Here is a 23,975-nt window from a genome sequence, read left to right on the forward strand (position 1 = left end):
GCTACACACTGTAGAATTATTCTCATTATGCCAATTCTACTCGGGTATATTGGTTACATACTAGGTCTTCCATGCAAATGTGATGCACAGGCTGTGATTTGTTACTCCCCCCCCCCCCCCCCCCCCCATAAAAGTCAACCAAGTCACTCAATTCAAATATGACACTTGGAGATACAGTCAACCTTGCCTAAGTCAAATCTATTTGGACTGAAGAAATAACTTCGACTTAGAGAAAAATCATCTTTTGAGGGACTAAAATCAACAGAATATAAAGAGAAGAGGACTTGAAAAGACCTTCAACTTAGGTGATTATTCGTCTTGTGCAAGGTCAACTTAAGCGAGGTTGACTGTAGTTACAATATACTTTTGGATGCAGGCAACTCCTCCTCACCCTCTCCAGAAGTTCCATCTTCTAAATTTGTGTCAATCAAAAGAGGGAATCATTCATGAGGAAGAAATAAGAGAGTGCATGAGCTGACACAGTCCTTTAAAGTTAGCAGCGAAATCAGGATTTCATAAACCACAACAAAGTATGTTTAAAGTTAGCAGCAAATTCAGGATTTCATAAAGTATGCTATGTACACAGAAACAAATAATGGGGAACAGAGAGAGAATCTCTCTGAGATCAATCATCATTTTTCACGTAAACACCGGGCAATTATTGTGAACACTGTAATGAGCTGCATCACTCTTGAGATATACACTAAGACTAAAGGACCTTGACTTCACATAAATTGGACATCCATCAACACATCTGCATGACAACAGTGGGCATAGCTTATTAAAGTCACTGGTATTACAGTTTGGCTTTAAAAATGTTGACATTTACCAGAGCACATTCCCCCCCCCCCCCCCCCCCAATCACAGGGAGGGGGGGGGGGGGGGGGAGAAATCCTGTAAGATAAATCCAGTGTGTTTGATGGAGATGCACACATACATTAGCACACGGTGAAAAAAAAACCCAACTAAAAACAAAACAGAACAAAACAGAGACACCTGATGTGAAAGAGTGATGAGCTGGATACAAAGAAACTTACATACACACATTTCACACAGTATTGCACTTTCTCGACAGTGGACTCTGCACATGCAAAACTAGGCATGAAGGAATAAATCAGTCCAAAGTGTAAAATGTACCACGGTAACTAAATGTATAGATTTGGGTAGGAGCATTGTCTTGTATCATCCCTATAAAAAGGTGACCTATGTCACTGCAAGACACGCTGTCACTTTGAATAGATATCGGCTCTTCGTTGCTCCAGACGTTAATCAGAGTTCATCTCGTTCATGTTGACAATGCCGACGCTACTGGTTAATCTGAGTTCATCAGAGCCGTGTTGACAATTTTGGAAATGACTTGCATGGAATAGTGCATATTTGTGTTTCAATTCAGCACAAACTGGCTTTCCACAGACCATGCATTATTGAAATGATCGTTTGTTCTTACATTTAATACTTTGGGTGCTTCACTGCTCATCTCTACAGCTGCAAATCACAATCACAAAACATGTATGTCCATTTGATATTAATATTAAAAAACTGACAAATAAAGAGTGTCCTAATTGGAGTTCTGATATGTAAACATGGCTTATCATTCAACACTATGTTACAATAATCCTGCCCCAAAAGACTATCATGTGCTTTCCTATGAAGAATCTCCCTTACACTATTGATGCAATAAGACAATTGGTGAAATAGGTATCACATCAAAATCTTCCATACAAAATCGTGTAAGTTATGCATGTGAGGACAAGAACATCAGTATTTGCCGAGAATCTTTCACATAAAAAAAAAGTAATAAGCGTTCGTGTATTTAATTTCTCTATCTTTACAAATATCCTTCATGCAATAAGTTACTTATACAAGGTGGCAGTGATAGAAAGTAGTGAATTGCTCTAAAATCTATTGAGGTAACCTGTGAATAGTGCAAACGTTATGCTCCCTTTTTTTTCTAAATCTATGCCAGACACACAAAAGTTTGCAGTCCGCACAGACTTTTCTGCAGGAATCTGAAATTGTAGCTCTGGATGCATGTTCAAATGATGTATCGCCGAGAACCGTGGAGACACGGATGAATCACAGAATCATTAGCAATCTTATGGAGATAATACTTTGGTGCATCTCAAACGGGAACAAACTTGAGTTGTATCCATGCTCAGTTTCATCCAGTGCACAGATTGATGGGGGGAGGGGGGGGGGGAGGAAAACACAAAGAGTGCAGTTCAAATAAACTGAACCCAAATTTCTTGCAACCGTCAAGTGTTGTCTCTTTGTTGTGTGGCGAAGAAGAGCAAGAAGCTGTGGCATGATGCAAAGCTGGCACAGACAGATAGATGATCTAGTTATTGGTGGATTCACAGCATTGTGGAGGGCATGGGCAGGGAGGCGGGGCAGAGGGCAGGGGGGAGGGGAGGAGGAGGTGAGCTTTCTGCCTCCGGTCAGCTCAGATACAAGATGGTTGCATCGACTGTATGATTAAAAGAAAACCAAAAAGGCCTACTGCTGCTGGTCTAAAAACAACATACTGAATGTGAAAGAGTGGTTGCAAGCAAACCTTGCTGGATTTTATTCTAAAGACACGGTATGGCAGAGGGGATATTAATGTTTTGTTCCTCTCTTGCCTAGTGATGCAAAAAAGTGTATGACTGCATTGTACGATAGGTCAAAAATGTATTCTTATCTTTGCACATTGATTTGGATAGTTTCCTCTTAGCTTGTTTGATAGGGGCATCGCGAAATTTTGATACGGATGAATTACAATCATGAGCAACAAACGTTAAAATTGTCATCATGGACTTCTCTGGAACCGGCCATGGAATATCATTATAGCTCGGTGACCAAGAAATAATGAGACACACAATCAATCAATGCAGCAGTCTTTCAATTGAGTTTGCAAGTGTAATATAGTCTATCTATGGTGCATGGGGTAATTTGGGATCATTACGGTTCCCTGCCAGCCATGCGCTGAGCTGTGAATCTGATGAATTTTCCAAAATACCGGCACTTGCTGCTAATGTGGTCATCGCAGTCTTTGGTGACATTATGAGAAAGATAGACACGAGAACTTGAAGGTCACTGGCTCTCAGCGAAGAGTCTTGCGAGATCTCGACATCTGGAGCCTGAGACTTCCGATTACGTGTATGAGGTTCCTCGTCTTTCTTCTTCTTTCGTGATGGTGTCGTGCCAGCTGATCTAGCATGGTATCACGAGTTTCCTCTCATCTCGGTGGCACAGTTCCTGATGTTCCAGAACAGCCATGCTGCTTGGTACTAGTATTGTGGTGCATGCCACCGCTTTACATCTTTCAAACCATGACCATTTTCACCAGGGAACTTCTGCCACCGTATCTCCACAAGAGAGTTGCCCCTAACCTGAGACTGCACACAGGAGACGCCTCTCCCAATCAGTTCTCCACTTGGGAGTCCTGCATTTTGCCCTCGTAATGGAGCAAGAGGACGAAGAGAACCCTGCTCAACAGCAGCTATCGCAGGTGACATTGTGTTGGTCTCGGCCAGAGTCGGGCACGCACTCCTGTAATGCTTATTTTGTTAGTCCCTCACGACCCTGGCGTCTGCACGTTATTTCTTGCGTGTCACTGGGCTTTCTGGAGGAGTTGTCTCAGAGGTCCCCGAGCCAGACGAGGACTGTCGCTTCGTGCGACTGTGCGGCCTGTTGGGGTTGATACCAGGGACTGTGGTAGACGTGGAAGAAGCTGTAGTTGCCATGGTGATAGAGCTGGATGATGCGGATAGATCTGTCTGGGTGCTCTTCTCAGGAATCTCTCCAGATGGTGTCCTCTCCTCCCCTAGAGAGTGAGAGAGAGAGATGGGAACAATGAATCAGGCCACTTTGTCTTATCTCTACATGAACATGGTACATTGGTGAGAATGCTTTGAAGACAGTCATGCTGAATGAATGATTTAAAGGGAAGCTACATCAAGCTACATTGGGTGACGAGTTACTTCATCATTTGTCCTCTATGTTTGAGGAAGATGGGAAAACATTACATGTACATGATTACAATAACATGTGACAAATGAGGGAATTATGATAATTTTCCTGGACATCTTTTTTTTTCTTCTTTTTTGAAATCTGTAATACCTAACAGAGTGATTTTGTCAACCACAAGTCCTACACTGTAATGGGCATGGATTCTATCTGTAATATACATCACTCCTCGACTAGGATATCCTTGCCTTTTCCTTGATTAACAGGAGGAAAGATTTGTATGCCCTCCTTGTTTCATTTCACACCCTTTGGGATCCTATCTCATAAGCACAACAATGAACGACCCCTCCACCCACCGACGAGGGAGGGAATCTCTTGAGGCTCAGCACTATGCCTCAACTCATCCACAAACATAGAAAGTCGTGAATCTCGGCAAACTGGACCCACCCCGGGTTTCCTTGTGGCTGCCGAGACGAGGCGAGTGCCTGTCCAGAGTTCCCTGGCTGCCGGCCGCCTTCACCGCGGTCGACGGGGACGCCGATCCCGACTGGCCCTGGATGGCGCTGGAGAGAATCAGTCTCTCCGGCTGGGAGAAACTCTTGGGCCTCGTCACACTCCCCGACGGCGAGGACTGGTGGGGCTTTTCTGCTCAAGTTCATCGGTATCAGAGAGTGGGAGAGAGAAAGAGGGAAAGAGCACACAGGAGAGAGAGAGAGAGAGAGAGATAGAGAGAGAATATGATTTATGCGAAAAATGAGGCACAAGACAAATACAAAGACAACAGAGAGACAGGGCAGTGGAAGAATGGAAGAAATGCGCAATTTTAACACACAAAATTAGAAAAGGAAAAGATATAGGATATAGGCAAATTATTGCAATTTAGGATAATTTAGAAAAGATACAATAAAGATACATTACAGAAAAAAAAAACAAGACATGAACAGATGATATACAGAAACACAAAGAGCATATAAGGAGAGAAATTAGGATACAGTTTTACGAGGTAAAAGAAACATAGATATTTCAAAAGTGGGTACAACAGTTAACATAAACAGGAGTGGTATTGGAGGGGGATAAAGAATTGAACATAAATGAACAAGAGATGGAAGTAAACATCAAATTGAAGATAGAGATATAATATAAGATAAGAACCAGAAGACATGTCAACATAAGTTTATTAAAAATGCATTGTTAGATGGGACATACGTGGAAGGACAGATGTAGCAAAACAAGATGTTGGAGGGCACAGCCAAATGATTGATGTTTAGATGAGTGTTATTTGAAAAAATACAACGGTAATTAGTCAGGCACGTATAGATGGACACACAGAAAGAATTACATGGTAGGAAAAAGAGACAAAGTTGAAAGGGGGAGGGGAGAGTTAGAAGAGGGAAGAGAATATAACAAATAATGACTATTTTAATATGATCAATGAAGAACAGAATAAATACTGCTCTCAGGCAAATTATCAGGACTCTGACATATTCATCAAGGAAAGAAACCAGACCTCGATCAGAGCACTCAACTCATTGTAAACTCTGATCTCTATTTAGGGTTTGGGGAAAGATGGATAGAAGTATACTTACCTTTTCCAACATGTTTGCATGGTATAAAAAACACTCGAAAGTCAATACAGAATTCACAATGCATGACAGTGGCCTTATTTCATCGAGTTATTATGGCAATTGGCAACTGTGTGTGTGAAATCAAAGATCACGCTACATCGCACAATGTGAAAAGCAGGGAAAACATTCTGCGAGTACTGAGAATCATACTGACTCCTGTTTAGTCAGGCATTATCCCACCATCTCCCGCGAAACAATGATACACTAGTCATGCAAGTGTCATGGAGCAGCCATGGATGAAATGTTGTGGCAGCTGTTTAACAGGTCGTCCCTTATCTAGTGACTTTGTTGTATTTCTCTTCAAGACTACTCAGTTAACAAAATCAAGGGCTCACAGAACAACAGTAAAGACGAACAATCAATTGCATCTCTATCATTGTGCAAAATAACTATAAGAAATAAAAAAAGGACATTTGTTTGGCTTGACTGTATCACTGCAACAAGTTCAGACAAAGGGAAATTAGATTGAATCTTATATAGACATTCCCCACACATCTCTCCTGCACATTATGTAAATCTGCACATTAGGAGTAAATTTTCAGACACAAAACGAACAAAGATAGTATAACGCTATGTTGTTTCAAAGTAGTATGTTAAATCTAAGTTGAGTGAAGGTTTAAGGATTGTTTTTCGTATTAGAATATTGTTTATTAGTTGTAAATTATAGTGAGGATATAAGTTATCTTAATAAGTATACAGCGTTGGGTAGGGTGTTACCGTAGACACACACGCGCGCACAGAAGCCCATAGGCAGGCATATACACACACACAGACAGTCTGCTCATTCTGTCAATATCATAATTATGAGTTTGCACCAGTGTAAACTGATCCAGATGATAAATCAGCTGCTTGGGGACTGACACCAGTGAGGTAAGAGACCATAACTAGTGCAGATATGCATAGCCTACCTGGGTGTTACAGAACCTTCCTCTGGTTAAATTCTGGCACAGGTACAGCAGGCAATGTACCCCTATGTGTCACACCGTAAGAACCCTTGCTCTGTCAAAAATACACTGCACTCAACCACAACTGCACAGCTCTACATTTTGCCTAACATAGACGGGATGCTGGCATATGCTTCATTCCAAACCCTGATTTGAAGTTCTCAACTTTTCAGTATTTTCTGGGTCAACCCTTTGTGAACAAAGTTCAAAGGAATTAGCGATATTTGAAAAAGGACAAAAACATGCCATGACTTCACATCAATGAATTGTCCACACATAATTTTCTAATTATACGCTTGCCGAAGTTTGTTCTAAGTATTGTCTGAACAAAACAGAACCAAATCTTTAAAAAAAAAGAAGAAAAAACTGGCACATGGATGGCAAAGAAGATATCTTCAAGATGAATGATTTACCTCGTAACAAAACACCTCTCATGCTATGTTGAAAGATGTGCTGCTAGGTCAGTTCAAATCAAATCTCAATCACTAAAGAAGTTACTGCACAAATATGATCTACTAGGATCTGCATCTGACACCAAAAATCATACACAACACTGTTCTCAGCATTAATGGATGCAGACTTAGTGATGTTTGCCAGCATGCTGATTATTTCATTGCATGTGATGTCAGTGTTGGTTTAGTTGCCACTGGAGTTATGATTACCTAGTGCAATAAAAAAAAAATGGTAAAAAAGAAATCAATACTTTTGACAAAAAAAAAACTTTTAGGCAATCTATACAATTGCATATCAAAATGTGTGGCAGAATGATGAGTTTTTTGTTATAAAAAAGGTTGTTGATATATAGCTGATACCACTATCTGCACAGTTATATGGCACATATATATTTTTTTCTTCTCTTCAGCCAATGGAGGATGAATTTCAGGGTGTGCGTTGTAGCAGAAACAAATCAGAGCAACATGCTCATATTCAATATATCCATCGTGTTAGTAGGAATACAAACAGCTAGTGATAGTTAGACACGAATTAAACTGTCAAACGAGATTTTCTGCCTTGTACTTAGCGGTGCGCGGGGCGATATGAATGACCAGCATGTCATGACACTTCTCATTAATCACGACCCGACGCTCATTTCCAGTTATTACGGAAAATGAGCTCCCAAAATTGTACAGCCAGATATTATCTTGTCAATCCAAAGCCATTGGCAAATAGCAATATCATTCTTAATTAGTAACCATTCCACCAACAAATTAGTCCAGTGTTGAGTTTCTCCATTTTTTTTTTTTTTTAAAGAGTGAGTGTGTCCCCCTTCCATCTTGTGCATTCATGTCGATTGGGGCAAGTTTAGAAGCATCTTGGTGATATAAAATGACAGGTACTTGATTTATGATGCCACTGGGTATGGCTGAGATAAGCGTTAATTTGAATTCTTGGCACCTGAACGGTTTTCCATCATGCACAAACTAATCAAGAAAATAGAATCGCAGTCCTAGGCAAACACAAGCATACTCTGTTGATTCCCCCCTCCAGTGCATACAGATACAAGCAAAAGGAAAATTTTACAACGGCTGCATGTCAGTATTTGCACACATTTTTTTTTTTGTCTCCTATTTCATTTAATACCAAAGTTACTGGTACGATCCAGCTCATCGAGTGGCTTTCATATTAGCTGAAAGGTAATATCACAAGTGGTTCGTGAGGGAGGGCGAGGTAGTTTGTCGCCACTGCAGAGAGCAAGACAAATTCCAACATGGTTTGATAAATGCATTTCTACATCCTGGTAGCTTCCTCCCGTCTTCTCGCCTCAATTCTGGTTCTATCACAGCAAACATCTCCCCCGCCATGTCGTACATGTACACTCTCAGGCAGGGCACATTGGTGCCGTTACTATAACTCTGTCTTCCTACCTGCCAAGGTAAAAACATATATACAGTATATGCGGCTTTTGAGCAAATCTCAAGATATGAACGGACTTGCTTTAGAAGACGAGGAGGCGACATCACTTTGAATAAACTTTGCGAGCAGTGAGAAATGAACAGAATCCCAATCTAGACCCATTTGGCAAGTAAAACTCTCCTGAAAGATGTATACCAATAAGCAGTTGATCACAAATGGTGACAGACACCCTGAAATGAAATGCTAAATGTTGGCATGAGGGTGTTAAACCTAAACCAAGTTGTCAGCTGAAAGTATATAAAAAAACACTGGACTCTCACTTTACTCCTAATACACAACAACTCCAGCAAAATCAAAAGCCCATCGTTAGGTGGTGGTGATGTTAGGAGAGAGTGATGCTAAAAAGGGAAGTGGTTAACTCTAAATTGTTCCTCCACTGGGTGGCATCAGTGAGTACATGCATTGATAGAGGTGGGGGCATGTAGACAAGGAGGCGATTACACGTACCGTCAGCTCTGTTCAAAAGGGAACGTACATTTGTTTCTGGCCGACGAGTAATACACCACATCTTGTTTTAAGAACAATGAAAGACAGGAAGAAGACTGTCAGTGTGCATTTATTCAAGACGGCATCAGGGCCTTAAGTAGCTCTAACACTTTATCTACTTTTAAGTATCCCTTTTGGGAGAAAAAGGGACATTGATAAAAGGATGCAAGCAATCATGGACTCTCATTGCCAATTATCAAATTGATCTTCACTTGTCATGCAAATATTTTCCACAGCCCCATCTCACCCACACCTGAAAACAAACAAACAAAACAAAAGATGTAAGAAAAGATCCGCATAGTATTATGGAAAAACTAATGGCATTGCTGTCTTGCAACAATGTGGATTAGCTAAGCCACAAACAAAAACCTATGTTATCTAACAAAACATAAAAAATAAAATAAAACAAGACAAAGCAAAGCAAACATACAAGATTGAAATAAAAAACACAAAATTTTCACCCACTCCTAAGATTTGGCAGGATGCCTTTTAAAATGGAAAAATCTGTCCAAATGTTTGACTGCACAATGACATTATATGGTTTGTGGTTGATGTATGAATTAAAGGACTGCATTTAAGTTAATGAACATTTGAAACTTCAAATCCAGCCAGTAAATGTCACAGCAGTGAGAGTAATCATACAGTTGTTAGAGAGCATGAAGAAAGTATGACAAATTCACGACATTTCATGCTGACCGATAAATCAGATCACAGGGCAAGCAGGAGAAAGGGATTGTAATTTTCCAGCTTCAATCGGTTACATGGCACATTACAATGACAACAGACATTAGTTACGTTCAGACGGTGATCCTTAACCTCGAGGATTAAGCTAAGTTTGAGGATAAGCTCATAGTTAAGTACGGGCGCCAAATGTCGCATGATCTCTTTCATCATGAAATTATAATTTTGTGATGACATCGTTTTTTCGTTGACCAGTGACAATGTAAATTTTGTCAACGAAATGACAATTATATCAATGAAACTGTTATTTCGTCCATGAAATTAATATCACTTGTCAACAAAAAACAAGAACAATTTCGTCATAAAACTGTCATTTTGTGTTAAGAGAGACTATGCAACACTTGGTGCCCCATACTTAACGACAAGTTTGTCCTTGAAGTCAACTTATCCTCAAGGTTAAGAGTCACCATCAGAACGTCATTTATGTTATAGCACTGACAGCTTTCACAAAGGGAGCTTAATTTGCCCCCCCCCCCCAAAAAAAAAAAGCCCCATGGATATCACATATGAAACAGGAAAACAAAGACAACAAATCAGAATGTCAGAATGAAAATTATGTGATACTTCATAAAATCATTGTCTACTTTAGGCACCAGTAAACTACTTCAAATGGTTACCTATGGATACTTCCATGGTCTTAACATTGCCTACAATACATCCACTATACGGCATGAATACATTGTATCAATGTCCGTGAGAATTTTTGTTTTGGAATATCTACCGGTATGTAAACGGATACTCCATTGAGTCCTTAGCGGAGTTAGACAGCTTGTTACTCCTCCCCTTCCCCCAAAAAGAGATATTAATGACATCTTTTAAGTAAAAAAAAAAAAAAAAGATTACTGGGTAGTAAGATGACAATTATGAAATATCAGAATATAATTTTTAGCATGAAAACTGAAAAATTTCTTGACATTTCAATTTTTTCTTATATCCTAAGCTTCTTTTACTTTCATTCCGCTGTCATTTTCTTTCCTGAGTTATAGTCACCTTTCAAAGCCAACAAAAACCAACCTGCCATATACATGGGAAAGTTAATATGAAATTAAAAATGTGATTAAATGTATAGTGAAAGTACTGGAATGTGGTGTGCATAAACAGGAATGCCTAGTTACAAAACCAAGTTATCTTGCACAGTGATGCTATGTAAATCCTCTCACATGCAAGGCAGTGATTTCTGCTTCTAATTCTCACAAAAAAACACCCTCCTAGCTAGTTTAGCACCATTATTTCTGCTGGTAGCTTTTTGAGGACTCTGATTCTGACACATGATACACCAAAGCGCCACATCAACAAAAATCCAGTGGAAATTGAGCCAAGTGTTGTACTCGCTAGACATGTTCATGCATGTGTAAGGGCACCACCCACACAAATCTGGAGAGACTTAAAGTTCACTGAGTGCAATATGATAAGCTTAGAAGCCACGAAAATCCAGAGCACCTCCCAATAAGCACAAGATCACAGCACATACCTGCATGCATACAGGGGGACTTTACAAATCTATGAATGTTCCTTCCCACCTTTTTAAAATGTACTACTACTAAAAAAAAAAACAAACCCAAACAAACAAACAAACAAACAAAACACACACACAAATACACAACCCTCCCCCTTCAGTAATTTAGTTTGTGTTAATGAACATGAACAATGATAATGACATCATATTAATCAGGGTTATTCTGGCACAGGACATAAAATGTGACCACACAGAAGAAATCATTACCATGGCACACACTTCAACCTTCAATCTTAACTTCAACCTCCCATTAGTCATGTGCAACTGAACTGGTGTATGGACAACTATATTTCCATGTATACCTCCTATCTACGAACAGTGTAGACTTTAAAGCAGTAAACTAGACAAACACCGCAAGCATCACAAATACACACAACATGCTCAAGAGTGCTGCAAACTGACAGGTTTCTGGCAAGAAATTTAATGAGGTATATAAATTCAACTGTCAATTCTGAGCTGCGGATAGGCAATCAAATTTTGAAATGATGACAAACGCTTTTGTAAAGATTGAAGAAAGTGACTTTTTCAAAATCTTATGTGCACTCATATCTTCAGACAGACTCCAAAGTCTTGGATGGTTTTAAACAAACCCAAGCAAAGAGAAAAAATATGCAAAGACCCATATAACCTGATTTGCCTTTCACAAATATCACCATGACGATAAGAGATGATAAAGAAAGTCACCATTCATCTTGATCACATAGAAAGATATCTCTGCTAAAAATTACCTCGTCCACATAATGACTGTAGTTTTATCATGGGTAGCTCCCTCAAAGGATCTTCTAACATTCTGTACATTTAAATTCTATTTTGCACTCCAAAACTATAGACAGACACACACCATTATATCATGGCAAACTCAATGAAATAAGTGTAATGCACGAAATCAGGAAATGCATAGTTTTGTGAACAGTATGTGGATATGTGTGTAAATGACAGCAAAAAAATAAAAGAAAAAATGCAATAATACACATCAATATTATCAACAACAACAACAAAAAAAAAAAAAGAAAAAAGAAGAAGAAGAAGCAAGCCATGCAATGTTTATAACTATACCCCCTGATAACATACACAAATATAGAGGAACAGTTAGCCCAGGAGATACAAAGGGAATACTGTGAGACTATAGCATTGCAAACAAAAAGAAACAAAAGAAAGAAACCCACTCAAACACCAGAGTTAGAGAGTTCAAGTTTCAAGATAATGCTCAGTGACAAATGAAGATAAAGAGAATATAGGATGTAAGCGCTGATTAAAGTTGAAGTTAGACTGATTAGGACTGACCACAGGCAGCACAACAAGGACACCATCAATAAACACGGACTAGTGTCCTCTGTCGCTGGACAAAGCGGTGTGCTCCCCTGACCGTTATGGGGGGAGAGATCAGAGAGGGGTTTATTATTACCAGCGGATTTGGCGTTGAGCTGAAGCTTTGTTGGCAGGAAGGAAGAGCTCTTGGAATCAACAGAGGTCAGACCATGGCCATGGGCCGGGGCATTGCCCGATGACTCGGGGCTCGTGAAATACCTGGTGTCTGATGCGTGCAAGGGAAGCGGGGGGTATAAAGTTAATGGAGAGACTACAGAACAGCTCCAATTAGGTCAGAGAAGTGGCTAATGCAAGAATAAAGAGATACATCCATCACTTGATGGACATGTGCATCTCCATTACTAGCTGCTGATAGCACACAGCTCTGGAGTCACTTTGTTTCAAGCCTATTTCACATCTTTTGCACAGCTTAAAGATTTTTGCCAGCGTGCAGCAGTTTTCTTTTTATAAATGTGGTTTTTTTTTCTCTCCCTCTCTCCTTTCCTTTTCCTGATGCATTGAGCCTATATGTAATTCAATTCCAAAATGAATTCCATCATGTTTTTCTAACATGTCCTGTTACTTCCTTTCCTCTTCTGTTCGTTGGTACACAGGAACATAAAAAACAGTTTCATTTTCCAGGATATCTCTTGACATAACCATGTAGCTCAGAGCAGCTGTTAGTATGGCAGTCCTCTCAAAGCTGGTTACTAGTATAAGACACTGCAACATTCAGGGCAACAAGATGATGACATCTCACTCTATCCACTGCTATATTTTGGATCAAAAAATCTATCCTCTAGTGATTGGTTGAAAGAGCTTCACTTGATTATAGGTATTTTCAGCAATGTCAGAGAATTGGCATGTTTGACACTCCATAAAGTACCATGTGCAAAATGATGTCACTTCTATGATGACATCTCGCAAATAGTATTACTATTTGCAATATGATGTCACAAAGAAACTCTGGAATTGTGCACAGCTTTGTATTCATCACTCTGTGATATGTAACTTTTTTTAAACAAACAACTGTTACATCACAAAGCAATGCTGACATCGTGCACTGTGCCACGGTACTGTCACTCTGTGAAATGTAACAAATCCTAACAAAACAATTATGATGTCATAAAAAGCCATTCTGACATTGCGTACTGCTTCGTACCGTCACTCTGTGAAATGTAACATTTTAAAACAAAATCACATAGCAGTTCTGACATCGTGCCCTGCTTCCTATGATGGTCAATGTAGGATCCCTTCATCGCATCCACCACGTGACTTCTCGCTTTACATATTCCCCTTCCCGTTTCCCCTTTTTTTGTTTAAATTGTTGATCCAACATATAAAACAAATAAAGTTTGCTTAATTTTGAGTTTCTGGTTAAAACTACAGGCCTTGGTGCCTCCAAGAGAACCATTCACTTCGGGGCTGTGCCCCTCACTGAATAGTTCTTTTGGAGTTACCTCTACCCATAGTTTTGACCAGAATCTCTCAAGGAAAAATATACATCTGATGGGTGTATCAGGTAGCACTTTCATCTCGTATGACAATATGTCATCTGGATCAACCGGATTATCCAATGGCACTGTGGCTCTGGTCAGAAGTTGACAATCTTTTCTATTTTTTTTTTTAAATTGATGTCATTGCAAAAAAATGGTTTATCAATGTGACAGCTATTATGATTCCAACCTATTCAGCATGCACATTTAGCAAACATAAAATCACCACAGACTCGCCTGCTTAAAACATATCACTCACTCAATCAGTTAGGTTTCTTGGAATCCTATCACTATTGCAACAGCCATACATTTCATATTCCTACCCAAAATATTTTTGTGCACATACGCGTGAGAAACTCCAATCACCTAATGGAATGCATGAGGTGATGGGGGTCCAGACATACGACCATCAATAATGCATCTTCACTAATATTGGTTCATATGCGATTTTTATAGTTCATGATCACATTATCAACGGAATAAGCATTTTTTCCCTCCCTCGGTGTGCAAGTGCAAAACATCACAGAATGCCGGGGGAAAAAAATGAACCCGAGAATGATTTGTTGCATAAACAACGTATGCACTGGTAACCTTCACAAACCAAGTTTTACAGCTTGATCTCCTGTAAAGAGAGATACATATCACCTTTGTTTTTTCTTTGCTGAACAACAAATTATCATATCAAAAACAAAAGAAAAACAGTCCTTGATACATATGTTCATAATAATGCCTCCACAGCTAAAAAAAAACACACTTTCAATTTTCACACAGGTATGATTTCTCAGAAATTATCCTTTCAATGAATCTATGTTCTTTTTCTTGACTTTCTAAGACTCGTGGAGAATAAATGCAATCATCAAATTGAGCGAGTATTGCATCCTCATTGGTACTCTGTAAAATAATTCAATCAGTATATAGTTCTGTAACATTATCTCTTCAAGAAGAAAAAAACTGACAAAAACCAAAGACATTATCTTGTTGCCTAGCAACATAGAAAGAGGCTACTTTCTGGATGGATTGGGGCTAAACATCATTCCAATGGGGAATTTCTTCTGAAAAACTATTCAGATTGAAATGGATAATTCAGAGAGAAATGAACTTACTCTGGATCTTCTGCCTGGCTAGTGCTGGCTCAAAGACGTGAGCTGAGAAGTCCTCAAAAGTGGACGAGTCCTTGTGGTTTTTCACGATGGTGTCAAGGTACTTGGCACGTTCCTCATAGCTGAGATTTCACGGTTAAGGAACACATTGAAATATTGTCTTCTTACAACAGTTTTAGACAGAATTATATGTTGGATCAACAATTTATCCTGTAGTGATTGGTTAAAAGAGCTCCATGTGATTGTAGGTATTTTCAACCATTTCATAATGTTGGCATGTTTGATACTCCATGGTATAAAATTTGGAAAATGTCACTTTAATATCACAAATTTCCAATTAGTACATTATTTGTGAAATATAGCAATTGTGACGTCGCACGCTGTTTCGTGTGATCACTTTGTGAAATGTCACAAAGCAATTGTACCCTCCTTCGTACCATCACTGAAACATATTAGTTCTCCCGCGACTCCACAGAGACTAGGCTAGTCTCTAGGAGACATCGCGGAGACTCAAGTCGCCATAAGGTCACCGCCTAGTCTCCAAGCCATGGGCTGGGAGACAAAGGAAATACTGTAGGATTGTCTGTGGTGCCATTTCTTTCATAAACTCGCACTCTCAAAGTGACTTGATGGCTGACAGTGACTTTAACCCCCTGTTCAGATGCAAGCCAGTTTATACCAAAACTTGATAAAGAAATGACGTATAAAGAATCATCGTATAGCCGACAGACCATTCATACGCTAATCGCAAGTGTTCTGGAAAACGTAGAAAAACATTTAAAAAATGAATGTGTAGTTTCCCACTGCGCATGCTGTTATGGTCATGAGTGACAGCTATGGGGTCACCTTTGGTGCACGCTCCCATTAAGCCCCGCCCAGTTATACCATTCTATGGTCGTCATACGTTCAGACATACAATGGACACAATGGAATGCTGATTCATTATCGAGTTCTAGTTCGAAATGATGCTCTGACCATTGTTCTGTTATACGTCCTTCCATTAGTCAGCGTTCAGACGTAGAAAGTCATTGTACGGCTAGACCGTTTTGGTATAGCTATACCGTTCAAGTATGATTTTTTTGTTGTTGTTGCATCTGAACACCCTGTTACTTGGTACTGTGCTATTTCACCTTGGCAGCAGATAACTTGATGGCCTTGCAAATCATGGCAATGATTACTAATTCAAATACTAATTTAGATGAATGCAAAGTACTTGAATTTTTAATTGGAATACATGCTTTGCCATCAAATGGCAATTGACAAGTACCATGATAGAAATTTACATGACACATTCTTCATATGTAAAAAAAACCATGCAAGTACAGTTCTATAAAATGACCTAGCAAAATTTCTAGTCTTGTGTGCAATCCTAAGAGACCAATTTACTAACACACTCAAATCTCCACATAAGAAAGACTTTTCCTTACATCCAGACAGCTTGATTGAGGCATGCCTGACATAGCAAGAACTTATGAATGCAAAATGCATTCTGAAGCCCTGTTTTAACAGTCCTTACCGCGACAAGGTTGTGACAATGCCAAGAGGATAAAATTCCTGGCCTCGGGCAATAAGACCCTGTTTACAGTGCGAAGCTCGGATGCGGCTCGGCCGCAGCCGAGCCCACCTTCATTTCAGTGTAAACGTGCAACAGGCCAAATGCGGGGCCAAAATTGGCCGCGTATTTGGCCACGCTCTGGAGGTGGTCTCGGCCGCGGCCGAGCCGCGGCCAAGCCCGGCCTTTTCTCAGTGTAAACGCAAACTGGGCCAAATGCGCGGCCATTTTTAGTCTGGCTTCCAAACCCTCTGCCCGTACTATTTCGTTATTCAGGATATTAACCCCCTAAACGTTGAAAACTAGTATAGTTTAAGCTGGTTTTGTCCTGCAAAGGATTTTTCCTTCTGCAAAGGCCTTGGCCCGAACGGCGACTTCGTCGCCACGGAATCCAGTTGGCAAAGGGTCTGAAAACCAGACTATACCAAATTGTGTTTGTTTACAAGCAGAGTGCTACAACCACAAAATATTGAAAGGTTTAAATTAAAAGCGCGGCCAAGCCCGGCAGTGTAAACAGACAAAATTGCGGGGCCAAGAGACTGGGCTCGGCCTCGGCTTGGCCCAGCCCCGCACTGTAAACGGGGTCTTAGACTACAGGAGAGAGCAAGGGGTGCCATTTTAACAGAACCACACCGAAAACCTTCTCCAGGTAGGTTTCCACAAAGAGGGTGTGTCCACTGATACGACTACCCCGCCCACCAGCCAGCACCACCTATTGCTAGATTGTGCACATCTAGGCAGGTAATCGTGCTAGTGAACAAAATGTGGTTACAATCACTTAGGCCAAAAAAAAACATTGTTGTATTGGCGTAACCCGCCCGACCCTAAAAAACCCCCCGATCCTGAACTTTTCAACAAAAAAAAAAGGAAATACATCATTTTTACCGAGAGAGGGCGCGATATGGGTTTGCGAATTATCAAAAACAACAACAATAACAACAGCTGGTGTCTGGTGTTCGAAGATTTTATTTAATATCATTCAGAGAATCGATTTGTCAGTGGCGCTGGGTGATTTATCCCAGGAATTTGTTCGTTCGTATTCTGACTAGTATGTCGTGACGGCTTTTAAACCGGTGATATAACAAACTTTGGATGCAACAGACCCTCTCTATCGAATGGGGTTTTGTTAAATATGAGTTTTACAAGTAAAATACGGGTAGCAAAAAAAAAAAAAAAAAAAATCCACCTGCCCGACCCTATTTGAAAATCTCATGTTACGCCAATACAACATTTTTTTTTTTTTTTGGCCTTATCTCAACTACATAGAGATCAGTGATTATAATCCATGCACATGATCAGCACGCTGTGTGTCAGTCATTCTCTAACTGCAATGTTGCACATATATATATATATATATATATATATATGCATGTTGAGTGTATCAAAGGAATGTTACCATGGTTGCATCCTGACAGAAGGGTTACCCAGGTAATGTCAGGGCAATGTCGCCATAATTACCTTAGCTGGCCGGAGTAGAATATGGCAAAAGTTACCGTGACAATGTCTGAGCAATACTTTGTGGGAACTGTTTGGACAGGCAGGATAAAAAAAAGTTACCAGGATGCTACCCGGACGTTTGTCGCGATAACAAGGCTCTGTCAAAAACGGGGCTTGAGTTTGTACAGGTGGATAGGAAAGCCCACTAGGTCCTTGGAGAAAATAATCATACCAACAAATTCAAGGACATGAGCAGGCTGGCCTCAAGACTTCTCATGCATTTCACTATTTTCTCTCCTAGCTTCATCTTTGCAAATTCGTATCTTACGCAAAAACCATGATGAGCACTAGACTGTTACTGTAATGTATTACAGTTTACTCATGTTTCTTTTCCAATAGCCTAGTAACGAAGCACTTTGTTCACCTGAGCATTCCCTCCCATTATGTTCCATAGGCAGGAATGCACTTAATTGTTGCTGGGTCAGGCAAGTCTCTGGCAAGCTTTGTGGTTTCTAAAGGGTAACTTTTGTGAACAAAGCATGCATAAAATCTGAATAAATTACAGGACCGGCCTACAGTTTGTATACAGTAGCAGTGTTTGCACGAACAGCTGGTTATACATGTATGTATATGTAGATGAAGTGAGTGTATTGCCATTGTGTACATTAGTGTTTGATTGTTTGGCAGGTGACCACTGAGGGAGGGGAAAAAAAAGGAGAAAGAAGTGGGGGCAGAAAGACGGAGAAACAGTGTAAGGTGGGGTGGGGGTAAAGAGGAGATGGAGATGGAGAGGGGACGAGAGGCGAGAGGGAGAGTGAACTTTAGACTGCTTTCCATCAAATTCCACCGGCCCATTCAGGAGGGATATGAGGGGAAGGGGGCAGAACAATGCCTGCCCCCTCACTAACCAGGGGCAGGCTCCTACCACCAGCTGCTCCAGACGGCTGCCGCCCCAATGCTGCTGCAAGCGGGCCCTGAAATGCGCTGGGGGCAGTTGAATGCAGGTCTTAAAGGACCATTTCGACTCAGGAAACAAAAGGGGGTAAAAAATCAATTGTGCCCTCCACCCCCACCCACCCCCCCCCCAAAAAAAAAAAAAACTCACAAAACATAACACAACAAAACAAAAACGATTATATATTCAAGTTCCCCAATGGAATAATCTAAATCTAGAATTGTTTAACTTGTCATTCAAAGTCACAATTCCCTGTTATTAAATGCACAAAATCAATCAGGAATGCAATAATAAGAGTGAAAACACAGCAAAATTTCCTTTTCCATGTTCCACTGATTATGTGAAGACAAATCAGCAATGCAGCATCTTATGTAAAAACATTTACTGGGTAAAACAAATTTAATTCTATTTCTTAAATAATGCCTCCGGCACCACTTCATGGCAGAGGCATAAAAAAGGGGTAACTCTTAGAAGGAAATTTGAAAGGAATACTCCCCAAGATTCTGGGCAAACAGTTTACCGGTACACACTAATGTACTGTACCTCAAAACAATTTGCAAAGTGGGTAAACTACATTTCATCTCTTTAACTAAAAAGAGAATGAAAGTTTCTTGGTTATAACTCATTTGTGGTTACCATGGCCCCCCAAAAAATGTTGCATATAAAGTACAATCTTTTTTCCATTTATGCTGTGTGGGCAATCTCTCATGCCCTTTGAGCATTCACACAGAGTCATAAGGGGAATTGCAAATATCCTGCATTATTGTTCATTATTAACAGAGGTTTATTTATCAGCCACTTTTTCTTTTTATTGAATGTCTTGTCTTAATCAAGACATGAAATTCAAGAGAGATAACATCCAATTGTCATTGCATTTGCACATTAGATTACTCTTTGAGCTACATTGAAGATGCAATTAGAAATACATCACACTTTCGGATGCAGCACAATATTTGCAAAGAAAAAAACAAACAAGCTCCAAGCATGAATGCAGGATAAAAAAAAAAAATCCTTTCACACAGAACATACCATGTACATTTGTTTTGACACACAAAGAGACATACTTTTTCCCCATGTCATATAGACTCTGGGTTGCATTCCTGGAGTTTAGTCTTGAAAACAAGAAAGAAAGGGATAAAAAAAGCCTTCTGCAAAACTACAATTATCAAGTTTGATCAAATTCTATAAATTTCTATTTTGTTGCTAATCTTGAGACAGCCTGACAGAAAGAAGAACAAGACAGTACGACAGACAAACGATCCTTGTTAAAACACTGCTCCTAGTGTCTGGCTGGTCTGGAGCACAAGTGTAGTAACCACGGCAACAAAAGAATAACAGTGCCGGAAGTCTTCTGAGAAAAAAAAAGATTGGGAGTCATAAAAATTTTTTTCATTGCACTCACTGGGCCCATTTACATGCAAGAATTATAATTCCCCTCCTCTCTCCCACCCCCCCCCCTCGCAATGCAAAAATTGATTATATTCATTCACACATTGGCTAAACTCACTGGGTTGCAAGCAAAGAACTTTAAATCTCCAAGCTGTGCATGCCTAAACAATGAAATGACCGGATAATGACCTGGGCCACTCTCACCTTGGCTCTGCAGTGCAATGAGTTCAACAATGAGAGGAAACAAAATTCACATCTTTTATTTGCAAAAGACAATTTATTGTGAGGGTTTAAAAAAAAAAAACCCATCAAGATCCATCAATCTGAAGGGCTGATTTTTGCATCACAATGTTGATCAGGGCAATTACCTTCGTAATTATTTTTTGGGGGTGTCCACACACACGAATGATCAACCTAAGAGTGGCATTTCAAAAATTGATTTAAGAAAATCACTTTTGTAAAAATGTGTGTAAATGGTGTTCATGTGATCACTTGATTCTTTGTCATCAGAGATTACTTGAATAACCCCCCCCCCCCCACAAAAAAAAAAATGCCCCCACATTTGCTTATATCCTTTTCAAATATGGGCAATACTGCAGATATTGAAGATTTTCTTTTCCTTAAAACCTTAAAAAGAAAACAAATGAAAAAAAAAAAGAGATTCTTCTGCTTGTTTTAATGATAATCAAAATTCCACGGATACTTAAATGTTTGTAAATGGGCCCTACTTGCAGGAAAATACTGTAATTAAGCGTGGAAAGAAGCACAGACTGGATTAAAATTCACTTCTAAAAACCACTTGGTCACGAGTAGTTTTCTTCTTTTTTCTTTGGGGGGGGGGGGGGGGGAACCCTGTCTCTACTTGAATTCTGGGGCATATCATGCACTAATAATTAACATCATTCCCCAGGTTAGGTTGTACGTCTCTATCTACCCAAAACTGGAAATGGGAATGGAAATATGTCACACACAGGTGAATCAATTCTGGGTTTGGGAGACATAATTACAAGCTGTGCATAAATGTACTAAATTCAATTTTCACTTGGAACACACGATAAGGGGGCCCTTGTATCAAGTGATCAATTTCTGCATTTGCTTGGTAATAGAGCACCCCTTCTCTCTCTCCGCGGGCCCCTGATTTCTATCTTACATTGTCAATATGATGGCATGCAACATGCAGATATGGCTGCATGAAAATTCATGAGAAAAGTAGAGTATTGGAGAAGGGGGCGGCAACTATTCCCCACCCCCCTTTTCGAAATGCATCGCTATGATTGTTTAAATAGGGTGTCAGATTTCTGTGCAGCGAGGAAACTCTACCTGCGATGATTGTTCCATTTTTCCACTGCTGCTGGTTGCACAAATATTGGGTTGCTCTTGTCGCTCAAGAAGGGAGACACCCTGGATCCATTACACCCTCCTCTTTGCTGCGCACTGCTTGCCAATTTTCGCCATTTGCTGCAGCCAATTGACTACCCGCTCACATGTGACCGTACACTCCACAACACTCTCACCTGTGCCTATCAGGTACCTATCACGGGTACGAATGAGCATAGTTCTGCTTGACAGATATCTTTAAGAAACTCATTTCCCTTTGGATTCGTACCAGCCTGATGCTGCCATATAAAGACTTCATGGCAAACATTTGCATCTAACAGACAGAAAGCGTGGTCAAAACGCTCATCTGTCTTTAATTACTCAAAATAGCGATGCAAAACTGCAATAAGTAATCAGAGGCTTTAATCAAGGGGAAAGAGAACATGCAATGTAGATACATCGAAAGTCAGACTACATCGGCACAAGTGCCAAGTTCTGCATGGGAGTAGATACAACTTGTAAAAGAAGTAGAGATCACTACACGGGCTGTACGAGAATACCTGCAGTCAGTTAGCAGGGTGTCTGGTGCAACCCTTATGGAATATCATTACAGCAAAGCCACGACGCCTTCTAACAAGTATTCTTGGAGGTAATGCTGCGTGCTTGACCACTTTGCATCTACTCTAATCAATTTTATTAGATGGGAAAGTCTTGTTGATCCATCATTCTAATTACCTCGTGCTAAAACTGACAAGTTTGCTTCGCGCTTTATCCCGTCCTTCCTTCAACCTCAACAGAGGGGTAAATTTTGTCAGTATCAATTAGCTCTGCTCCAGTAACCTACATAGCCTAATACCAGGACTTGTGCGCCAGCATCCCGTTTTGCATGCCGAGCGGCAATGTAGTTGCAGCTTCCAATCCTGTAGAATCAAGCAACTGATTAGGATGCTTTTAGCAACAGGTATGACTGATGCCTTGCTTGACGTGATGGGTGCCCCTCGCTCTCCCTCTCTCTCCTTCATTCCACGACAGAGCTTGACAAGTGTTGTGCCTGCCAGGTACCAAACTCTTAACCAAAAAAGAAAGAAGAAGAAAAAAAAGAGCAAGACGAAGAAGAGAAAGAAAGAAATGCTGCCTAAATAGAGTCAGCTAGAGGATGGATAGATGGATGACACCAAATCCCACTCAAAAATTCTTCGGAGATCAGCAGTTGTTGATTGTAAACTTCAATATTATTCTCCTTTCGAGGTGTCACTTTGCATTACGTTGCATAAATTGCCCCAGAACTAGCCCCGGTAAAAGGGTAATGTATGATTGATACCGAAGCTGAGGAGTTATAGACCCACAAGAAATATGCCAGTTTCCCGTCCTGCAAGACCAAAGATGTCAGAATGAGTTGTGTGGGGGTTTCCAGTCTCTCCGATAGATAACAACTGTGGAAAGAATGCCCAGTGGCTGGATTGTAATGGAATAAAATCTAGCTCACGAGGCAGTTGTTTTTATCATGCGAGTAGTATCTTCCCAATGATCGAGCCTGTCTGCTTTCTGTTCATCTGACTGCCTGCTTGTCTTTACTCTGTATTACATGTGGAAAGTCTATGATGGAGATTTCAAAATCTTGTAGGAAACAAAAACAAAAACAAAAAACCCCTACCAGATATGAAAGTACCTACATGTTGCAATTAAAATAATGATAAAAAACTGCTGCATTTTATAATTCCTCTAGGTAACTTTTAAGGCCAGTAAGACTGCACAAGGGACTAAAAATGCAGGACTTTCACATCCCAATACCTCTTCACTGTGCTCAATTAGAGCCATTTCTTTGATTTATAGTTCTCCTGAAGAGCAGACATACACACTTTGAGCGTACGGAAAAAAAAAAGTGGTTACCAAAGTACCAACAGAAAGATCAATACATCTTGAATGACGAGTAAACATGTAAATAAAACACAACATTTAGTCCAGCATTAAAGTGAAAGTATCTGGCATAATCCAATTATCATCTATATAGGATGTTTTAGCGGTGCATTAAAAGCGTGTGTTCTTGTCCACTCAATTTTCACTGTGCAATACGAGAGCGTATTGAACGAAACGCATCAGGCCAAAGAATTAATTCCCCAAAGGCAACCGCTGTTAATGGCTGCGCAATAATACACTTTATTTTCTCTTGTCTATTGCGTGAGCGCTTGCTCCTATACATGCGTGCGTGAACTCTTTTTACACTAACAAGCACGCAGACATCTTCCT

General features: G+C 40.1%; 1 protein-coding gene across 1 annotated transcript in view; it reads right to left on the bottom strand.

Annotated features, from left to right (window-relative positions):
- Positions 1-2,220: 2,220 nt before the first annotated feature.
- Positions 2,221-23,975, bottom strand: part of LOC139743113 (ral GTPase-activating protein subunit alpha-1-like) — a 102,256-nt gene continuing 80,501 nt past the window's right edge. Inside the window, exons 40-43 of the mRNA XM_071653618.1 lie at positions 15,082-15,200; positions 12,580-12,708; positions 4,396-4,593; positions 2,221-3,805 (exon numbers count right to left, since the gene is read on the bottom strand). Coding sequence (XP_071509719.1) covers positions 3,579-3,805; positions 4,396-4,593; positions 12,580-12,708; positions 15,082-15,200 — 673 coding nt within the window. The 3' untranslated portion in view covers positions 2,221-3,578. The remainder of the gene's footprint in view (positions 3,806-4,395; positions 4,594-12,579; positions 12,709-15,081; positions 15,201-23,975) is intronic.

This window comes from Diadema antillarum, unplaced genomic scaffold, assembly GCF_040938485.1.
Source record: "Diadema antillarum isolate AM-2024a unplaced genomic scaffold, OU_Dant_1.0 seq00001051_RagTag, whole genome shotgun sequence".
NCBI lineage: Eukaryota > Metazoa > Echinodermata > Echinoidea > Diadematoida > Diadematidae > Diadema > Diadema antillarum.